General features: G+C 37.8%; 1 protein-coding gene across 7 annotated transcripts in view; it reads left to right on the forward strand.

Moving 5' to 3' along the window:
- LOC107211793 (protein HIRA) overlaps positions 1 to 21,252 on the forward strand; it is a 32,038-nt gene that overhangs the window by 9,621 nt on the left and 1,165 nt on the right. For 3 of the 7 annotated variants that reach the window (XM_015644268.3, XM_015644266.3, XM_033518095.1), the window contains 18 exons: positions 664 to 759; positions 1,558 to 1,718; positions 2,621 to 2,788; positions 3,318 to 3,431; positions 4,904 to 4,974; positions 6,816 to 6,921; positions 7,491 to 7,712; positions 8,327 to 8,412; positions 8,867 to 9,061; positions 10,423 to 10,593; positions 12,552 to 12,771; positions 13,522 to 13,626; positions 14,438 to 14,586; positions 15,306 to 15,467; positions 16,219 to 16,277; positions 17,267 to 17,372; positions 18,518 to 18,640; positions 19,566 to 19,729. In XM_015644268.3, the coding sequence (XP_015499754.1) occupies positions 664 to 759; positions 1,558 to 1,718; positions 2,621 to 2,788; positions 3,318 to 3,431; positions 4,904 to 4,974; positions 6,816 to 6,921; positions 7,491 to 7,712; positions 8,327 to 8,412; positions 8,867 to 9,061; positions 10,423 to 10,593; positions 12,552 to 12,771; positions 13,522 to 13,626; positions 14,438 to 14,586; positions 15,306 to 15,467; positions 16,219 to 16,277; positions 17,267 to 17,372; positions 18,518 to 18,640; positions 19,566 to 19,729 (2,478 nt within the window). Of the gene's footprint in view, positions 1 to 232; positions 347 to 663; positions 760 to 1,557; positions 1,719 to 2,620; positions 2,789 to 3,317; positions 3,432 to 4,903; positions 4,975 to 6,815; positions 6,922 to 7,490; positions 7,713 to 8,326; positions 8,413 to 8,866; positions 9,062 to 10,422; positions 10,594 to 12,551; positions 12,772 to 13,521; positions 13,627 to 14,437; positions 14,587 to 15,305; positions 15,468 to 16,218; positions 16,278 to 17,266; positions 17,373 to 18,517; positions 18,641 to 19,565; positions 19,730 to 21,252 lie in introns of those variants that run through there. The other 4 variants (XM_015644269.3, XM_015644267.3, XM_033518094.1 and 1 more) reach the window with 3 other exon arrangements.

Raw genomic sequence — 21,252 nt, forward strand, 5'->3', positions numbered from 1 at the left:
ATGCAATTTTCATATGAGTAACTTCTGGCAAGTGTGGTATATAGGACAAAAAATTAATAAATAAGAAACTTATATTTTGCTATTTTCTAGCTTAGAGATGAACCTGAATAAAGGAAGCTGAACTTTACTTAAATGTTCACACTAGCAGTGAATACTCTGATTGGCAAAAGACCATGGTTTTGTAAACCAAAGAATATAAATGTTTATTTAGAAGAAAAATATCTAAAGAGCAATGCAAAAGTTGAATAAATAAATGATTTCAAATGCATTTTGCATCTGCTGACATGAGCTGTGATTAAAATGAAGATGGAAATCACTTTGATCACTCCACATGTGTTGGAACAAAGTGAGTGCACTGTAATAGCTTCTGTTCCTTTTTCATTCAGAACAAGTTCTTTGTGCAGGCATTAATACTTCCTGCAATCACCAAACATTGCATTCTTTCCCTTTTGGGTTTTTTTTTCCTTGATCCCTATTTTGAGCATTGGAAGCTGGGGAGTCTCACTTCCAATGAGTGTTGCTCTTTTGACTTTAGTGAGGTGATAATCATTTCTCAGTGATAGCAAAATATTGCTACAGAGAACACAAGTTCTTTGTAAAAAGACTTTTTGATTTTCTGATTACCATCAATCTCTTAAATGGAAACTTCCTTTTCCCAAACAGATGTGATGGATGTAGCATGGTCTCCACATGATGCCTGGCTGGCGTCCTGTAGTGTTGATAACACTGTTGTCATCTGGAATGCTGTCAAATTCCCAGGTGAGATCTCTAAAGATGTGCCAGCATGTAAAGCTCTGTGACAAAGTCTTCCGTCCTTGGGTGTATTTCACTGACTCTTCAAATCTCTAGGAGAGCATGGGTTGTCTGTCTTTTGAGGTGCCACACCTGATGCTCAAACCTGGCAGGTCAGTCCTTCTTCCAGGTTTGGAAGGCAGTGAACAGGGGATTCCACAGTGCTGCAGACAGCTGCATTCAGGTTGTGCTACTGATTTTACATGAAAATCATGATTGCATGTGTTTATTTACATGCCATTTATTTTAAGCTGGCTTTCTATACTGATCCCAGAGGTTTTAGACTTTGAAGCTAATTGTGCACCCTCTCAACCTCTCTTCCCACAGGCTGATAAGCAAGAATGTGAGTGAAAGTAGGTTACCAGGTCTGCCACCTTAGTGTGTCTGTTGAGTCACAGCTTTGACTTGGTTCACACTTGCTGCACAAAGCTGGATTACTTGTGATAATCTTTGGGTGTGGAGGAAAGTTTAACTGAAATTCCAGTTCAGGTGCTGCTTTCCACAGTATCAAAGTGCTACTCTGAAGTGCTGGGACTCTGCTGTTCTTCCTGCTCTGACCTGTCTTCTAAAGAGTCTTGCACCTCTTATTCTGGCTAGAATTCTCCTTACCACTTTTTTATATCAGTTTTTTTCTTAAGTACAGGTTCCAATTTGGTTGATATGTTGTTTCTACACTAAAGGAGGTTATACTCAATACGGTGTTTCAAAAAGATGTAAATTTTCTTGTAATTGCTTACTCTGTATTCTCAATTTTTGTGTGCACAGAAATTCTTGCCACTTTGAAAGGGCATTCTGGCTTGGTGAAAGGGCTGACCTGGGATCCTGTTGGAAAATACATTGCCTCTCAGGCTGACGATCGAAGTTTAAAGGTGTGGCGGACCATGGACTGGCAGCTGGAAACCAGCATCACAAAACCTTTTGATGAGGTACTTCAGAATGTATGACTGTTCAAAGTGAATTCCCTTAGAATGATTGAAAACTAGAAAAATAATTCTGATTGTACACAAACATGAATTAATTGAACAGTGCTGAATCAAGTGAAGCTCTCAGCAACTTCAGAAGAGGGAAAAAAATAATTACTTTCTCATAAAAATAAGATTGACTAGAGATTCTTACTGCCATTTGTTGTTGTGGATGTCAAAGGTTTTCATGGGTTATGCAAACAAGTAAACTTCTGGAAATATAGTAGTTATTCTAGGGAAGTGTTGGCACTCTGTTTACAATAGTCTGACATTCTTCCCTATGCATCTTCTGTTGGCCACTGTCAGAAATGAGGTAAGTACATTCAAGGAGGGATCTTTGGTCTGGCATCATAGGGCTGTTAGGTGATGACTTTGATGAAGAGATCAAGTTTCTGGGGACAGAAACTGGTGCTTGGTAAGTGGAGTATTCTGCAGTGATCTGAGGGTGTTGTGATTAGTGCAATTGCTCTTCGTGAAAGACCTTATCTGCTTCAGTTCATGTGGGAGCTGGCGTGGCAAGCTGAAGTCTCATCCTTTGTGGTTGCTGTGTTGCATCCCTGTTACTAACTAGGGCTGTGATAAATACTGAGGAAACAGTATCAAAAAACATGTAACATTTGTGTTTCCTTTGAGAAAGTTCTCTGAGTTCCTTTCCCCCTTTTCATAGGGTTTCTTAAGTTACATTGCATCACCTGTGTAAACATGTTCAAGTGCTGAGAATTGTATGTGAGGTCATTGTTTTATATTCACAGGAAACTTACTTTGTAATCGTATTCCCTGAATCTGAAATATAAATAGTTTGTATTATAACCCCTTTGTTTGCCAAACACTTTTAAAGCTCTGGTATGTTGGGTTTTTTTTGGCAGTGTGGAGGGACGACTCATGTGTTGCGCCTTAGCTGGTCACCTGATGGTCACTATCTTGTTTCTGCTCATGCCATGAATAATTCTGGACCCACTGCTCAGATCATTGAGAGGGATGGATGGAAAACCAACATGGATTTTGTAGGGCATCGGAAGGCAGTTACAGTAGTGGTGAGTGAGTGATAGTAATTTATCCCTGAAATTAAAACTTGTATGTGTTTTTTGATAATTTTATGTATAAATGGGAGAAGAGGTGAAGATTGGTGTCAAGATTAGTAAAGCAAGTGATTGGTGGCGATTAAGAAATGTCAGCTTTACATGTTGGAAGCAATCAGGTCTCTCTTGTGATAAGAGAAGTGGCTGTAGATGAACAAGACAAGGGGGAATAGAGGAGCATGTTAGGAATGTCAAACATCAGCTTTGTTGGCTGTTCAGTGACTTGATTAAAATGATTTAGGTTTCCAGTGGGCTTCTGATCCCTAGTAAAATTAATATTGTTTTCCTTTCCTATGAAGGCATTCAGAAAGCCCCTGAAGAAAGCCCCCTGCAGCTTTTGTCAGTGTTCTTATAGAGTCTGGTTCAGGACTTTATTTTTATGAAATGTTGCTTTTTCACTCTAAAGTGGAAAATTTGCTTTGAAAGCAGATTTCCCGCTAAAATGTAATTACTATGATAAAATTTGGGTATTTCATTTGTTCAGAAATTCAATCCAAAAATCTTCAAAAAGAAACAAAAGAATGGGAGCTCCACCAAGTCAAGTTGTCCCTACTGCTGTTGTGCTGTCGGTAGCAAGGATCGATCTCTTTCTGTCTGGGTAAGTGGTTTCTTTGCTGCCTTTGAGCTACTGTGTGCATATGATAACTTGGGAGTTTAGCACAAAGGTCATGTGTACAACATTAGGTCTTGTATTTAGTTTCATGTTTAGGGTTTGTCTCTGTCAGCTTTAGCTGGGAAGGAAGGAAGTGGATTGGTATTAGTTCATTTCTGTAAAGGCAAGAGCAGTTAGAAGCCAGTGGCAGAGTGTGCCCCTGATAAGGGGGAGCAGCTGTTAGGGGATAAAACATTTTACCACAGTTCATAAATGCAACATTATTTTCTGCCTTTTACTTGTCTTCTGCCTTTTTAAATGAAAGGGATATGGAAGTGAATGAGCTTTTTAAGTATTCTTTCAAGTTTTTGAGATCTAATTCAGGTTTTACTTTAAAATTTACACTAAAATTTTTATTTTGCCTAAGAGAAAAGTAACTATTTTCACATTTTTAAATGAAAAAAAAATGTGCTTAAAGCTTTGTGATGAGAACTTGTGCCAGAACACACAAATTGCTAACTGCAGTCTACTATTTATAGATTCCAGTGTGATATTTATCCATCAATCTCTGGATGCTTAACTAAATCTGTTTCTGGTAATGGCTACCAGTGCATACCCATATTAAAGTATCACTCAGTAATTTTACTTTCTATTTATATTATGAAGATTTCATTAGGGGTGGCTGTTGAGTTGACAGAAGGTAGTACAGAGATGCAAAGTTATAGGTTATCTGTGCCCTGAGGAGCTTAATAAACATATATAGAGCACAGACCTATGGAAGAATAAATAACTGCTGGAGATGACAGTGACACTGCATCTGTGAACCTGTGAGCATAAAACTTCCTTGACCATATCAACCTCTGCTTCATTTCAGTTGTACTGTACACTATAGAAATGAAGTCTATTGGTTTGACATTAAAGAGCTTAGAATGTCTAATTTAGAGCAGGTTATTGGAGTCTTCATATTAAGTTCTTTATTGCTAAGCTGATTCTTAAGTGCAGAGGAATCTTCTTTAAGAGTAATTGTGAGTCCAGTTCTTTGTGCTCTTGATAGGTTTCACTTTCTCAGACAAGTAGTCCAAGTGGGGACATGGAAACCTAATCTGTTTTCTGTCTTCTTGGGCTGGCAGTTTGCAGCATCCTTATCTCAGTACAGCTTAGAATAGAAGCTGTCTTTTGCATCTGTGGAATTGCTTTTGGAGAGGCAGAGGGTGTTTTTTGACTGTGGTGTAAAGGCAAAGTTGATTAAGAAATTCAGAAAGGAGAGTTGAATGTCAGCTGTTCTTCTCCAGAGCTTTTCTGTCCCAGCAGTGGAACAGGTGACTTGGTGCTTCAGATACACCACCAAGCATGCAGCTGTTTCCTGGCCACATCTTGTTTGGTGCATATTGTGAGGCTTTGGGAGAATGTTAATGTGGTGCTGTCTGTGGCGGTGTAGAACTTCTGCATTTCTGAGTGTTGTTTCTTGTTTTCTTAAGCTTACATGTCTGAAGCGACCTTTAGTTGTCATACATGAGCTGTTTGACAAGTCAATCATGGACATCTCCTGGTAAGTTGATTTCTGCTGTTTGGTGTGGAAGCCAAAGCATTGTTATCCACTTTAGGTGTACTTATTAGCTGGAAATGTCTTAAATGCCTGTTGCTGCTGCATCTTTGGTAGCAATATGAACAACTAGCATGTGGTCGCTTGAAATTATTATCTGAACAAATGGTAATGTATTTAGAACAAGGCGCAGTGAAATAGCTGTGGAATGAGTTCCTACTTGTTATGATTCTCTGACACAGGTTGTCTTAATTCTATCACTGCCTCACATCTGAAATTCTCCCTTAATAGTTACAATGTCTTGGTGGGTTTATACTGTGAATTTTAAAGCTTAAAATTGTGTAAATTCCTAGTTTCTATGTGTCATGTGGATTTTGCCATGAAGCTCATTGACCTACAATAAAAAGTTTTCAAAACTGAAACATTTTTCTTTCATTAACAGAGTAAGGCTAGAAAGCCAGCAAGTGGAATATTTCTTGAGAAGTGCTGCTATTGTTATAGTACAATAGCTTTGAATAGTTTAGTTTTCCTGTAGTGTTTTTTATTTCTCCATCTGCAATTTGCACATTTTTGATGGCATGAAGTCATTGGGCGTAATAGCTGGTTAACATTTTGCAGTTTCTGAGGAAATGGTTTTGTGGGATATTTGAGAGACAAAGGATCATCAGGCAGCTTGATATTTTATATCCTGTTTACAAATTGATGGCTAAAATGTCAATAATATGGAGTGTTCCCAGAAACATGCTCCATTCTGAAAACAGACTGAGTAAATTCTCAGAAACCTGACACTATTATTGTTATATTGTTATATCTGTATAATTTCAGTTTTAGAATTTTAGACTTGGATCCATCAACATAATATCTGCGAATGATTATGTTTTCATGGAACAATTGCTTGGATCCAGAGGTCAATAGGAGCTCAGCAATTTTCTCTGCTAAGCAAACAGAAAACTCTCAACATGATTTTACTGTTTTCTAACTTGGAGTGCTGTTGGTGTACCTTGTTTCATGGTGTTGAGGCTGATTTCTCTGGATGTGATGCTCTCAGGGTGCCAGCTGCCACAAAAATAGGGGTTTCCAAATGCCTATATCTGTGGCACTTGTAATAGATTTTTAATAACTTGGTCAGGACTTTTGAGCTGTGCCAGCTTTCCTTTCCTCTTCCCTTCTGTGTAACAATTTATCTGTAAGCTACTGTGTCACTGTCTGTGTGAGCTCTGTACTTGAAAGTGTCTGGGGTAGAAGTCAAAATTCATCAAGTATTTTTTCAAATGTGCAGTAATAGGTTACTAATGCAAGATTATAATTGTATTAAGATAGAAGGAATAGCTTCTCCTCTCTCTTTTTGCTAAGGAAATTTGACCTCCAGAACAAGGTTACTATGTATCCCCATGAATAATCACATGTGCAGTTTGCTTAAAAACCCAAATGATGAACAACAACAAAATCAAACCAGTGATTAAGTAGCAAGATTTTTGGCTTGAGGCCAGTTGAGGGCCCCTTTCTTCACCCACTTCTATTAGCACAAAAATTTTGTTCATCTATTGATGAAAATGCATTTATAATTTTCTCTCAGTGTTCATTGTGAACAAGATTCTGGTTTGGTGCTGCTCATGCCATGGGCAGTTGTATTGTCCCAGTGCCACCGTCCTTGTGCAGTCTGCAAAGCAGCATTGGCACAGGGACTCTGCTGCCTGTCATCCTGTCTCCTCACTGTCCCACTTCGTTGGTTCCATGAGTTATTGCTGTGATGGTAAATCTTAAACTGAGATTTTTATTGAACAATCCATCAGATTGCTACTTTGCATGAATGAAAGAGATTAGAGTCTGACCTTTATTTCTCTCAGGACTCTTAATGGACTTGGTATCCTGGTGTGTTCCATGGATGGATCAGTGGCATTTTTGGACTTTTCCCAGGATGAACTTGGGGATCCACTCAGTGAGGAGGAAAAGGTACAGTAAGCACTCAGAGAATCTTTGATCATATTTCAGGGATGTATTGATTCAATTAAAATACTGGTCTGTTTATAGAAGTATGTAGTAACTGATTCCCATATTATAGAAAATGTGTTGTTCTTGTCTGCTTTACAAACCATTAAAAAAAGAGTAGTCAAGAAGTGAATTCCTGGTAATAGTTTCTGTTCTGGAAAGAAAGAATTTGGAAAACATCCACTTGCTTATGTATCATTGTACATCTGAAGTAAGTATTTGGCCATGGAAACAAGAAGTGGGTGCTTCAAAACACTACAAAATTACTCTTTCACTTGTATATATGCAAGTCTTTTTAAACTGATTGCTCTTGGCTGTTTTTCCTCTCATTGCTATTAGCAACTAGAGCTTTGTATTTCACTTATTTTTCATATTGATTTAGTGTTAGTTGAAAACACAAAGAAAAAAAATCTGGTGTATAAATGGTACAGAGGGCATTTTATGGATTCCATTGGATTTGTGTGATTCCCTTGTATTATAAGTAGTGATGTCGTGGTAGCACTTGTAGTCACTCACATCTTTAATGCCCACAGAGCAACATTCACCAGTCCACCTATGGCAAAAGTCTGGCTATTATGACTGAAGCTCAGTTGTCCACCACCATAATTGAGAATCCAGAGATGCTCAAGTACCAGCAGAGACAGCAGCAGCAGGGGGATCAGAAGAACTCTTCAATTCGGGAAGGTTCTGGGAATGCCACAGCTCCCAAAGTGGCAAGCATGGTTAATGGGGAAAGTCTGGAGGACATTAGAAAGGTAGGAGCTCTTGGACACTGTCAAATACCGAGTCACTAAATACCAAATTGTTAGGAGTCAGTTTCTGTGCCCTTATTTGTGTTGAATGGCACCTTTCAGCCTGCATATGGCCCAGCTGACCAACTTAGTGAGACATTTACTGGGACTTGTTAAAAGTTAAATGCTTTTAAGCAGAAGTAAGGCTATGTGGAAGCAGGCTTGTGGATATTTCTGTGATGGGTGCAAAATTCTTGGTGTGCAGAAAGGAAACCAAGAGTAACTAATGACAGAGAAGCTGTTTCAGTTTCTCACTGATAGAAGTTGAAAGCATTATTTAATTCTGTCCTAAACATAGAACACAACTTTTTAATTAAAGATTTGATATGCACAAAATATTTGATATTTTAGACTTAATTCTAAAGTGGACAGCAGATTACATTCTCCACAAATGCCTTTTCTACAGATGGATAGATTGAAAATTGGAAATGTTTGTGTTTATGGAGGAAAGTCTTTGCTAACAGATTTTTAATTGAGGCACCTCTTCTAATGTATCTATTTTGGTCAGTTTGAAAAAAAAGCCACAAAATAGCATTTCCCATTTATCAGAAATTGTGATAAAATGTATTTCCCAACAGAATCTCTTAAAAAAACAAGTTGAAACGCGAACAGCAGATGGTCGGAGAAGGATCACACCTCTCTGCATAGCTCAACTGGACACTGGGTATGTTTGGAAGTAATCTTTAGAATCTTTCTTTACCTTCTTACCTTTTTGTTTGTTTGTTTTTTCCCTTTTCCAAACTTGCCATTCTGTCTTAGGGCATCATAAAGCACTTACTGGAAATTAATGTGTATTCTTATAAAATATAGTTTCAACCAGTGTTCTTTGGCCATAAGATCTCACTTCTAATAGATCAGGCTAATTCTCATTATTTACTGTTATAGATGAGCAATGCTCTAATGTATTATTGATTCATATCTATATTAGTACCAGCTTTAATGTCCTTTGGACATGAGAAATTATTCTGGAAAGGTACTAAGGGATTCATTTAAGTTGTATATGAGTATCCATATACATAAAAAGGAAGAATGGAATAAATAAAGCTAAAATTACTATTTTTGAATCATCTTTAAAGTGGTTTGGAGAAATGTATTTGTCATTTGTCTTTTTTGTTTAGGGATTTTTCTACAGCATTTTTCAATAGCATCCCAATATCTGGAACTCTGTCTGGCTCAATGATGTCTTCTCAAAGTAACCAGCAGCTCATGTCACTAGATTCTAACGCAGCAAATTCCCTTAATACTTCAAAGCCTTCTGTAGAGCCAACAGCAGCCAGTATAAAACCAACAGATGATGCAGCCAATAAAGATGGGTCAGTATTTGCTGTTTTGTTTTTCACTTACATGAGTCTATTTAGTTTTTAACACTTGTTTATCATTTTAAAATGAAGAAATTATTAGAGTGGTTTCCTTACTGCAAAACCCCAAGAATCTAACCTTCCTGAATTTTATTCCACTAATTTTATTAGTGTTTGGTTAATTTAAATTTTGATGAATCAGGAATGAATAAATCCATGTGCATAGTTCTGGCAGTGAACTTCAGTGCAATGAAGCTGATTGCTGATCAAAATGACTTATGGGTTGGTGGGTTGCCATTAGTAAACAATAGAAAGTGTAAATAATGAAACCTACTTTACATCAAATTTTGACCTGTGTCCTCTCTTCAGACATGGTGATCCTTCTTTCCTGTACTACAACATCTGTATAACAAATCAGAGCACAGTGACATTGGTTTGTCAGTGCACGTGAGCTGATGGACCAGTGTGTCTTTCAAATTAATTACAGAACAACTGAATTTTACTTGCTTTTCCTTCAGTGGTAGCACTGACCTGAATTCTTCTCAGTCTATTTTTATAGCATTTGTAGCAGCACAGTGTCATTGAAACCTCTACTTCTCCATCAAATTAGGTTGAAATTGGCCACAGATTAAAAAATGAGTGGGTGGACTATCAGAAATGATTGACAGATGAAACTATTAAGTATCCTTTTCTTTGTAAATTGTACTTCTAGTAGCTTTTTAGTACAAGCATCAGTTATTTTAGAGCCATTGATTCTCTGAATTCATTCTCTGAATGAATTGAAAAATCCCTAAAGTAAACAACTATTGAAATAATAGATCCCTGGAATGCTTTAGTGTGGGGAAAACACATTCCTTTGCCCTAGAGTTATGCTTGGAAAGGCCTAATAATCAGGTTGGATTTTTCAACAACCAGATCTAAAGCTGGCATGAATTGTTTCATCTCAAATTGTTTGATTGCTAAACAGTGAAATATAATATCATAATGGAAATATTTAATTACCTGAACCAGGGGTAAAAGCGGGAATCCCTGTGATCATTTTAAAAAGTGATCCTTTCCCAATAAGTACCAGCTGAAAGTATGATTTTCTTCCTGAATTTAAAAAATACAATAAATTAATTAGGGTCATTTAATCCAGAAATGTGGCCACATGAAGCTCTGAGGTGCATCATAGACAGCTTTTGAGAATAGGCAAAGCTTGCAAAACACTGATGCAAGAAAGAGTGGAAAAAGAATATCATAATTGATGATGTACTTGAGTGAAAGGTTTTCAACATTGTTTCTAGCCAGTATTATGAATGATAGTTGTTATGAACAATGTAGCTTACCAGTACTAAATTTTTCAATCCTTCTTTTGCTGTCTCTTTTCTTGGCAGTGTAAATGCTACCTCTGCCTCAACTGCTCCTTCTGCATCGTCTTCCTCTGTGTTGACAACTCCATCCAAGATTGAACCTATGAAAGCATTTGATTCTCGATTCACAGAACGCTCCAAAGCCACCTCAGGGACTGCTGTTGTAACAAACACAAATCAGACTGTTGTGGACAGGTAGGACATAGCCTGGGGAGGGAGGAAGGTAATGATGTAGAGTTGAAACGCTAATTCTCTGTAGTGTAGATGTCACACTGCTGACATTCCAGAAGTTGTCTTGGGCTTTTCCCACTATTGGAAGGAAGGGGGCAACTACAAATAGATAAATTCTGTGCTGGTGTTATCCCTTTGTACATTTGTCCCTGGCATTTTGGTATCAAGCAAATTCTCCAAGATATTCCAGGTCAAAACCATTGTTGTAAGAGGCTGTGTGTGCACATGCCTGTGTGACTGAGTTCAGCTGGACTCCTTAGAAGACAAAAACAGCCAAAAATAACCAGTCTGCATCTCTGTACAAGAGAGATTTGCTTCAAGATAAATTACCATACATGTCAGCAGATGACCTCTCATCATCATAGCTGCAGTTATACTTCAGTTTTATGCCTTGAAGGCATGCAGAGAAGATTCTCTGATTTTAAAGGGTTTTTGGCTCTGGATCCATGTGATTAAAAAAAAAAAAGAAGCGTTTTGTTTTGTGACATAGTGTTATGGCATAAGTATTCCTGTTTCACCAAAACAAATGATAAAAAAATGGCAATCTTGAGAAAAAAGTATGTACTTCCCCACTTATTATCAGGAAAACATATTTTCATACATTAATATTTTTATGTCAGAGAGCTTAACCATGTGATGCAGAAGCAAAATGTAGTAAATTACTCTCATAATTGCTTCTAGTGTGTCAGTGAAATATGGATAAAAGTGTATTGTTTGGCTTAATTCAGAAACCAGAGAAAAAAGGTTTGGATTATGCAAGGTATTTCTCTGAAGCCAGTTAATTAGGGAATAAGTGCTGAGTTAATAACCAGCTATTGAAGGAAGCTATGGAAGGAAGGGGAAGAATGTGATTGACCGATTTTAGGATATAATGGTTAACAAGAGAGTTCACAGGCATTGTACTTTGTATCAGTTATAATATATTTAGTTATATATAGGGACATGGACCTGTTGGAACAAGTCCAGAGGAGGCCACAAAGGTGATGGGAGGGCAGGAGAACCTCTGCTGTGAAGACAGGCTGAGAGAGCTGGGGAAGAGAAGGCTCCAGGGTGATCTTACTGCAGCCTTCCAGTGCCTAAAGGGGCTGCAAAAGAACTAGAGAGGGACTTTTCACAGGGGCATGTAGTGGCAGGACAAGAGAGAATGACTTCAAACTGAAAGAGGACAGGTTTAGGTGAGATATTAGAAAAAAAAATCCTTCCTGTAAGGGTGATAGACACTGGAACAGATTGCCTGGAACAGAGAAATGTTGATGTCTCATCCCTGGAAGTGTTCAACGCCAGATGGGATGAGGCTTGGAGCAACCTGACCTAGTGGAAATTGTCCCTGTCTATGGCATGGGGTTTGAATCAGATGTCTTCAAGGTCTCTTCTAACTCCAGTCATTCTATGATTCAATAGTTATGGTTCCTGAAATGGAAGCTGGAGCAGTGAAGTCATGTGTATGGTTTGCAGATACACATTTTGCAGTAGTCAAAACTGAACAGAACTGAACAGAACAACTTCTGGGGGTAGACAACAGAATGACAAACATTCTGCATGAATAAGGGGAAAGTCTAATGTCCACTGAGGGGGAAAAATTCACTTGCATCTTAGAGTGCTGAGGTATTTGTATCAGCTCAGGGAAAGAGATCTGATGGTAATTGGAACCGAATGCTAAAATAAAGTTGCTATTTCCAGCTTTATCCCATTGCTAACTGCTGGTTTGATTAATTTTTTTTAAAGGGGAGAATATATCTGATTGGTTTACATATATATTGTACATTGTACTTCTGGAAAGGGTTTGCCATACCTCTTCAGCTTCCTCCTCCTGCCTTCGTGCATTTTGAAGTACACTCAGAGGGCTAAGAAATGTCATCTTATCTGCAAGAAGACAATGTGTAGGATGCATGGCAACTTTTGGAATCAGCTTTTTTTTACAGACTTTTTTCTTACAGACTGAAGGATCAGAATTTAATTAAAGACAATAAGCCCAAGGATATTCTGGAGAGCAGCAGTGACAGTGAAGAGAAGATTCCAGCTGTTAAACCGCTCAGTGTACCCAAACGGAAACTGGAACTTGAGGGAGAAACAGTAGAAAAGAAGAAAAAAGGAAGGCCTCGAAAAGACTCCAGACTTGTACCAGTAACTTTAACTGTTCAGGTGAAATATATAAGATTCATTGTGGCTTTCGAAGTTCATTTAATAAATCAGTCTCATGTTGATTTGTTCCATCAACTCAGGGAAACAAATTAGTATCAGTCCCTCAGAATTTTTAGCCATCCCTCTTCCATGCCTTTAAACTTACTGGTTTTAGAAATTAAGCTTAGAAAAAGCAGGTACAACTGGTGTGGCAAATGTGTTTATCTTTTATATAGATATGTAGCTACTTACTAAAGGTCCCAGCATGCTAAGTAATGCTAGCCTGCCAAATGACTGTATAGAATAAAATCAAATGCCAACAGTTTTTGGTGGTGTATGATGGAGAGTGGTCCAAGAAGAAGAAAGTGACTTGGATATGGTGACTTCAATGGTCAGAATTTGCTCAGAACCCTAAAGTAGTTGCTTTAGATTTTGCATCATTTTAGGGCTTATAGATACCTGTGTTTTCAGTATCTAGAGCTTCAATTTTCCATGTAATATACAAGAATTTTCATTAATTAGTTGCAGCTGAAAATAGGGGTTTTTTTTAAAAAAAAAGACCACTTCAAGTTTTTGTTTTCTTTTGATTCTTAGAAGCTATGTTAAAAAACTTGTATTCATACAACTAATTGGAATAAGACTAACATTTGCAATTGGCATTATTTGGAATTTTAAGAAAATTCTTTTTCAAATCAATCTATTTGGTAGAATATATTTGGTTTTCACTTTTTTTAATAGAAAAATGTAACTATTTCTGCAATTTTTTTCCAGTCCCCAGCTACACTGGCCTCTGAGAAGGATGCTGCTTGCATCTCTGCACCAGCATTAGCACTTAAACTGCCAACCCCAATCCCACAGAAATCGTTTACTTTGCAAGTAAGTGAATTATAAGGAAAAAAAAAACCCTTAATACTTTAACTACAAACAAAAAAATCCTTCTTTCTTTTGAATATCCTAAGGTTATTCACATCCTTTGATGAGTTAACATTTGAATGTGTGTATTTGTTCAAGCAAGCAAGATGGTAACACTTTAGCTTCTAAGAATATGTCTATATTAGTAAAGATCATGGCAAATCAGCTAAAAATAGGACTCTTCTGACCCAGCTAAACTCCAAAGAGGAGTGAATACCTCTGGTTCATCAGTCCCTCCTCCTGGTTACCAAAGTGTGTGGTGGAGATAAGAGTCTCTGTGGGGAGTGGCTGCAGCACTGTTACTGCAGTGGTGTTGGGAGTACCCCATGAGGAATAAAACCAGGGCTTTTTCTCTCATGGAGGTGCTCTGCATCTGAACAGGCTGGCAAATAGTAATGTTATAGATATTTATGGGACAGTTTTTAGGTGTGTTCAGGCTGTGGTAGTCTGGTTCCAGTTGCAACACTGTGGGGAGACTGGGCACATACAGACTTGATCTGGTGCCCATAATTAGGAAGCAGAGACAGACTAGCACAGCCTTTCCTTATGGCTGTGCTTCAAATACAAAGAAATTACTTGTGTTTTAGGCAAGGCTGATTTTCAGAGGTCTGCTTCTTTTGAAGTGCCATGGTATATTTTGAAGCCACAGTAAACAGAATGCCATACTTAAATCTGTTCTTAAAGACAGCATTGTTTTGGTTCTGCTTTTTGGTTGCTGCTTTTTTGAGTAGTTTCTTTCCTCTTCCAAAAAGTTATTTTATTTTTTGTATTTCAGATAAGTTCAGATCCATCAATGTACCTGGAAGTGGAGAATGAAATGACCACAGTGGGAGGCTCAAAGTTGAGCAGGTTAAAGTGTAATCGAGAAGGAAAGGAATGGGAGACAGTCCTCACCAGTCGAATCCTCGCTGCAGCAGGAAGCTGGTAAGAGAGTATCTTCTGGAGGAAGGGGGTCCTGAAGGCCAGAAGACATTTTTAGATGTACAAAAGTACAGTTTACAGTTATTTTTTCATAATAAATATGGGTAAAAGTGTGCACCACTCTTAGTCTCAGGTTTGGCTTCAATTATTAACTCTATGCAATCTTAAAGCATCACAATTAACATTAGCCAGTTAGAACTGTTTTCCTGTATTTTTACATTTCTCCTTTAAATTTCTTCATTAAAGTTGACTAAACCATAAGTGAAAGGTTTTCAAGTACTAACTACTGAGTAATAAACAATTTGAAATGGTGTGTTTGGTCATGTCAAAGTATTTTCCTGAGTCTTTTGCTATATTTTCTCTTATTTTTTCTCAATTTTGCCTAGTTCCAACTGCAGAGTTTAAACTGAAAGTGTATTTCTGAAGCCTGAGCTCTGTCTAGGTCTGAAAAATGAGCAGCAAATTTTAAAGTTAAATACAAGTACAGGCTTGATGGAGAGCTTATGTATAACAAAAAGCTTTACTGATATTTCCAGCAATACCCCTTGGTCTGTTTAGTTTATGACTTATCCTCTTGGTATCAAAATTTTTTTCTTAAAGCCACAACAGTTATTTTTTGGGGGAATTTATCTGAGTTGTATGATAGCTTAAGAATTCAGCCTGGTTTTTTGCTACTTGCATTTGACAGCATGCAAATGTTTCTTGTTTGTATTTTTTCCCAGTGAGATTGTAACTGTGGCCTGTGAGAAGCGAACATTGTCAGTATTTTCAGCTTGTGGTCGTCGCCTTCTTCCTCCTATAATATTGAATACACCCATTTCCACCCTGCATTGCACAGGTTCTTGCATCATGGCTCTCACCACTGCTGCTACGCTCTCTGTTTGGTAAGGGCCACGTTGGCTGCAGCAGCTGCCTCAGGCCATGTTCCTAGGTACCTTCAGTTGTGTCACTGCACTGCTGTTGAGACAGGAGCTTAAACTACATCAGGTCTGAACACAAGTCCACTTCTGAATAGAATATGCAGAGTTAACTGTGCAGGGCTGTTTCTGTTTCAGCAGAATCCTGTTTCTGTTCCAGGACAGTCCAGAATATTGAACTTCATTCTAGAATGAAGATAAAGAATCAGCTAGAAGTCACTAGTTTAAGTGCATGTGATGCATGTGTCATGGAATGGGGCGGGGTGGGGAAGAGAAGTATGGTTACTTCATCTTCCATCACACTTAACCAATGAAGCACACGAGTTTCAGAGTTAAAGTATTCCAGCCATTTTCAAAATGCCAAAATAAAAACACTGGTAACTCATTTACAGTTGTTGAATTCAGTCTAATGGCTCAGGCAAGTTAGAGCTCCTAAAGGAGTTATTTGGATCCTCACTGTTTGCTTTGTTGTAATGAGGTTTCCTGATAAAGTGCCATAAAAATTGTTCTCTGCTATTAACTTCTGTCTTGCTATAAGGGGTTTGAGTTTGCCAAAATAGTTTCGTCAAAGCAATGAAGAAAATGTCAGAACAAAAAAACTCTAAACAAATTCCCCAACACCCACTTTGTCATGAATAGTGAGGAAGTGCATTTGTTATAAGATTTTGGAGTTTTCAGTTGTATGTTGACTGCAGACTTGTCCTTTTTTCTTTTTCAGGGATGTTCACAAGCAGACAGCCATTGTTAGAGATGAGTCTTTGCAAACAATATTTTCAGGTAATAAAAAAGTCCTTTAATTACCAACCTGTGAGCCCACTGTACAATTTAGTGCCATTTATGAATATGCTGAAATTTTATGAAACCTGAAAAGCCTAAACAAATAATTTCCCTTCATTATTGTGTAATAAAGGGAAGTTCTTGGAATAACAGTGATAACAATATCAGTGAGTAGCAAGCTTGTGTGAGATTCTGCAGCATATAGTCTGCCTTGCTTCTGAATGTAGAAATTCAGTGTTGTAAAGATCACAAAATACTCAATGTAAATCTGCTATTGCAGCAATTTCTCTGTGTAATTTGCATGTTTATTGTCTCAGTTATAAACAACAACTGATTATCTTCTGATTCATTACTTAAAAACCTTCACTTTCAATCACTGCAATATCTGGCGGAACAGAAATAATTAAAAAAGCAGTGTCTCAGAGTCATTAGCTTCTGTTTTAGCTTTAATCCATACAGTACTAATCCAAACTAGCTAGAAAGCAGTTGTATTAGCAGTCTGCAAATGTCATCATTAGAAGTTACATGCACAAGCCCTGAGCTTGGAGTATGCTGGGAAATAAGACTCCAGCTATCCCACTTGCACAGTGCTCTCAGCACACTTTTCTGAACATGCTGGGGTTTATGATTTTAACTTAATGGGAAAAAGAAAGCTCTAAAGGCTTCTTGAATTACAAAGGACATGGTAGAATTGCTGAAGATTTTCCTGAGGTAAGGAGAATGTTCCTGATTAAGCCCATATTCTGTATAAATTGCAGCATCAAGATTGATAATGTATTTTGCAAAATTGATGTTAATGCTACTGCACTGAGCCTGGTGCTTGCCATCATTAGCTTGTGTCTTGACCTTCCTATCAGTGCATGAGAACAACATTGAACCTTTTTCTGTTTGTTGTTGTAACTGATAATTAATGGTGGATACCATTTTTACCATTATGAGTCTTAGGCAAGACTTCCAAAAGAAACACTTTGGTCTGATTTGACTTGTAGGAAGTGATGCAACTGTCTCTCAGATCTTGCTGACTCAGCATGGAATTCCTGTCATGAGCATGTCTGATGGGAAGGCATACTGCTTTAATCCTTCTCTTTCTACATGGTAAGTCATGGATTAATTTCCTGCTTTTACAACTCAGAGGAACTGACCTGTTCTGATTTACTGGGAAGAAATCATTCTGCCTCAGTCATGGAAGAGTCATTACTAAACACAAGAAAAGGCTACACAAGAATCTGTGTCTTATTGGGATAGGCTTTCCCCATGGAAAGGCATAAGTTCCTTTGAAAAATTTCCATGGGTAAATTATTTACAGGGTCTTTCCAAAATACGTTCTTTGTTGTCTTCTTAGAAAGAAAAAAAACATGTTGTAATCCTAATATAATTGTTGTAATTAGTGTAATGAGCCTGCTGGATGAAAGAGCTTATTGTTTTAATTCCTCCTTAGAATAATTGTTGTTTTTCAACTACACAAAGTGAATGCTCTGGAAAAGTACCTTTTTTGTTCTTTTTATTAAGGGAGTAAGGAGCAGGAGACAGGCTCTCAGCCATAATTCTGAATTTGCTGCCATTTCTTAGTTTGTACCACAGCTTGGGAAATATATAAAAGAGCAATGCCTTTAGTCATCATACAAATTTAAACATGATAAAGCAGCAGAGGGTGTTTTAAATATTTGTACCATTTTACCCCTGTGCTGTCTGAAGTCTGAACTTAGCATTAGTTTGAGCCACTCTTTCTCCTGGCATCTTAAGCCAGTGATGATGATATCCTTAATCAGATGTGGGAAAGGCAGCTGTAATGTCAGCTCCCTCCATATGAAGGGAGAGCTGTAATTATGGAAAAGATTGTCAATGTGTGTGTGTCTGGTGGCTGGACCTGACATAAAGTAAAATCTAATTCTTAATAAGAAAGTCATTACCTGTGTTCACTCCAGGCATCATTCTGGGTTATGGCTTCTTATTAGATTGTAAAATGACAATGAGAAAGTTCATTTCCTTCTAAACTGATAGTAAATTTTATTATGTAATTAATATTTTTAACTTTGGGAGTAGGAGGGACACAGCACAAGCAAAATCTGGACAAGTAGTGGGAATAATCAGGGTCCCTGGAATTCCTGAGCCACTTCAGTTATATTTTTTGGTTATCTGTGAACACGAAAATCAGGTTTTGAGGCAGAACAGAGCTGGATCTGCTGATGTTGCCATTTGCACTCCTCAGACTTGTTTTTTGGTTGTTTGCTTCTTTCTAGGAATCTTGTTTCTGACAAACAGGACTCTCTAGCACAATGTGCAGACTTCAGGACTAGTTTGCCATCCCAAGAAGCCATGCTGTGTTCTGGGCCCTTGGCTGTAATACAGGGACGCACATCAAAGTACGCACGCGCCGCCTTCGTGTCATCAGCGTGTTTGGGTTTTGTCATGTTCTGTATTCACATGCCTCAGTCACTGAGTTACCTCTTGAAATGCCAATGGCTCTGAAATGCTCAGTCATTCATGCAGTGGTTTTTTAATCCTTTGCATGTTTATAGTCTTAATGTTGTTATGAGATTGTCTGAGGGGCAGGAGAACATGCTCTAAATATAATCATTTTAAGGCTCCTCTTTATTGCATGGGTAAGGTATTGGACAATTCTGTTACACTTTTATTAGCTAAACTGCATTTTTTACATTTTGTATTTTAACTTTTAGTTTACGTGCTTTCTGGAGTAGGCCTACAATTTTGGAGTTAGTGCAGTTGGCCTCAAAGAATCTATTTAATGAAGTCTTTGAGAAAGTTGAGATATTAGTCATCTAGTGAGTATTTTTAACAAGTGAAAATATCACCAAGGAATTGTGTGAGCCAGAGCAGATTCCTGTAGGTAGCTTAACAGCCCATCCTCACTTGGATTTAACTGGATTTCCCAGGCAGATTTCTTTGCTATTTCTGCTCTTCACATCCAAGTTTAATTTTTTCCAGAGAAAAACTGTGTAGAGTTGTATGATTTTATTGCTGTTCTCTTGAGGGGAATGGGATTTTGTTATGAAAAGCACTTGAAATGTAAACAAACACTCTCTTTTTGAGAGAGACAACAACAGAGTGAAAAATTCCCTTTTTGAAAAACATTCTAATAAGTAGTTACTCTTTTCAAATTATCTTTCTTATGACAATATGTTTATATGCCAGAAATCCTTTAAATGCTTTAACTTTATATCTTGTGTGCCTCTGAAAGATAGATGCTTTATAGCTAGTGCTACAAAAATATATATTCCTTAAACTTGTATCTGATTTTATGGCACATTAATGTTTTTGGTTTTGCAGTTCAGGAAGGCAAGCTGCAAGACTGTTCTCCATGCCTCATTTAGTGCAACAAGAAACAACACTTGCATACCTGGAGAACCAGATAGCAGCAGCACTTATGTTACAATCCAGTCATGAATATCACCACTGGCTCCTTATCTATGCACGGTACCTAGTTAATGAAGGTGAGACTTCCCAGACTCTGGTACTCCTCTGCAGCTCTGATGGGCTTCTAAAAAACACTCTTCATGTTTATGTGTGATTGCCCTTAACATCCTCCTTTTAGCACTTGGCTTCTGGACTCGTGTTTTGCTTAAAACCAAAACAAATTGTATTTGCTTCTGCAGTGCTGAGTCCTCAGGAATCCTATTTTGACAGTGGCTGGGAACAGACTGTGGTCTGGGGAGGCAATGCCATCTGCAGACTCCAGTCATGGCAATTGCATTGTAAAAAAGCCCAGTGGTCTGTCAGGCATGTCCTAGATATTGTCTGGCAGCAGCTAGAGATGTCTTAAGGAAACCAGCAGCACCAGTAAAATGAGTAACCCTCCTCAGTCAGCTGACAATTGCTGCCTGATGTGAGATGGAGTTGCTCAGTCTCTGGCACTTTGTACCCAAACACATAAAATTGCAGAGAATTTGCTTGAATTGCTTGCACTTTATTATTTCTTTACATTCTAAAATTTCAACTGCCTGTACTGGTGAATTCCACATGTTAAATTCTGTGAAAAAAGGAACACACCAGAAAGGTTCCTTGAATCTGTTTTATATTTTAATATACTTTATGCTATTATGTTAGATAAGGTTAATCAACAGACTTTATACTTTCTGGGTTCTAAAGATCTCTGTTGTATCTCTGCCTGTCTGCATTCATAATTTAGTAGTTCCCTTTGTATTAATTCAGCCTTACTCCTCACCTTGCATAATCATTCTGCACAGAGGGAAATGAAATGATTCGTGTTATGCCACCTAATAGATGTTGGCAGAATTAAAATCAAACTCATTAATTCTTACCTTTTGACCCTTACCTTATTTAACAAGAGAGCTTGTTGAACTGTGTGTGGCTCTCTCAGTTGAAATTAAAATATTAATCTTGGATCATATGTTAGAGATGGTTGTACTTTTAAAAGCCTTCACTAACTGCAAACCTCTGCTGCATGCACTGGGTTCCTCTGGCACCTGCAAAAGTTGCTGCCATGGATGGATGGATGGATGTCACAGAAACTGTGCTTTTCCAGATGTGTATTGCTGCTTCAGTAGTTTTCTAGAGCTGCTGAACTTTGAAAATTGCACATCCTACTATTGACCCTTTATTTTTATGATTATTTCAACATCTACTGAATTCCAGTCCACTGAAATACTTGATCTATTACATGTTGATTGGCAAGTTACTCTTGAATAGACTTTGTTTCTTTCAAGGGAATTCCCCCTTCTGATTTTTGGGTAAATAAAGGCAGCCCAGAAACTATGTGTGGTTTTATGAAAGGTGTTTTGGTTTTTTTAAAAGCTGGTATGTTTGTGTGGGAAGTGAGAGTGAGGTTTAGATCAGGGCAGCTCTTAAAACAAGCTGGAGTAATTACCTCAGACTTCAGTTTTTCTCCCTGATGTAGATCATCTGTAGCAGTGGGTTTGGTTTTGAGAACCTTAAATAAGACCCTTCAGAGCTCTAAAAATCATTTTGTACTTCCAAAGAATTGCTGTAAGAATAG

This window comes from Parus major, chromosome 15 (assembly GCF_001522545.3).
Source record: "Parus major isolate Abel chromosome 15, Parus_major1.1, whole genome shotgun sequence".
Lineage (NCBI taxonomy): Eukaryota > Metazoa > Chordata > Aves > Passeriformes > Paridae > Parus > Parus major.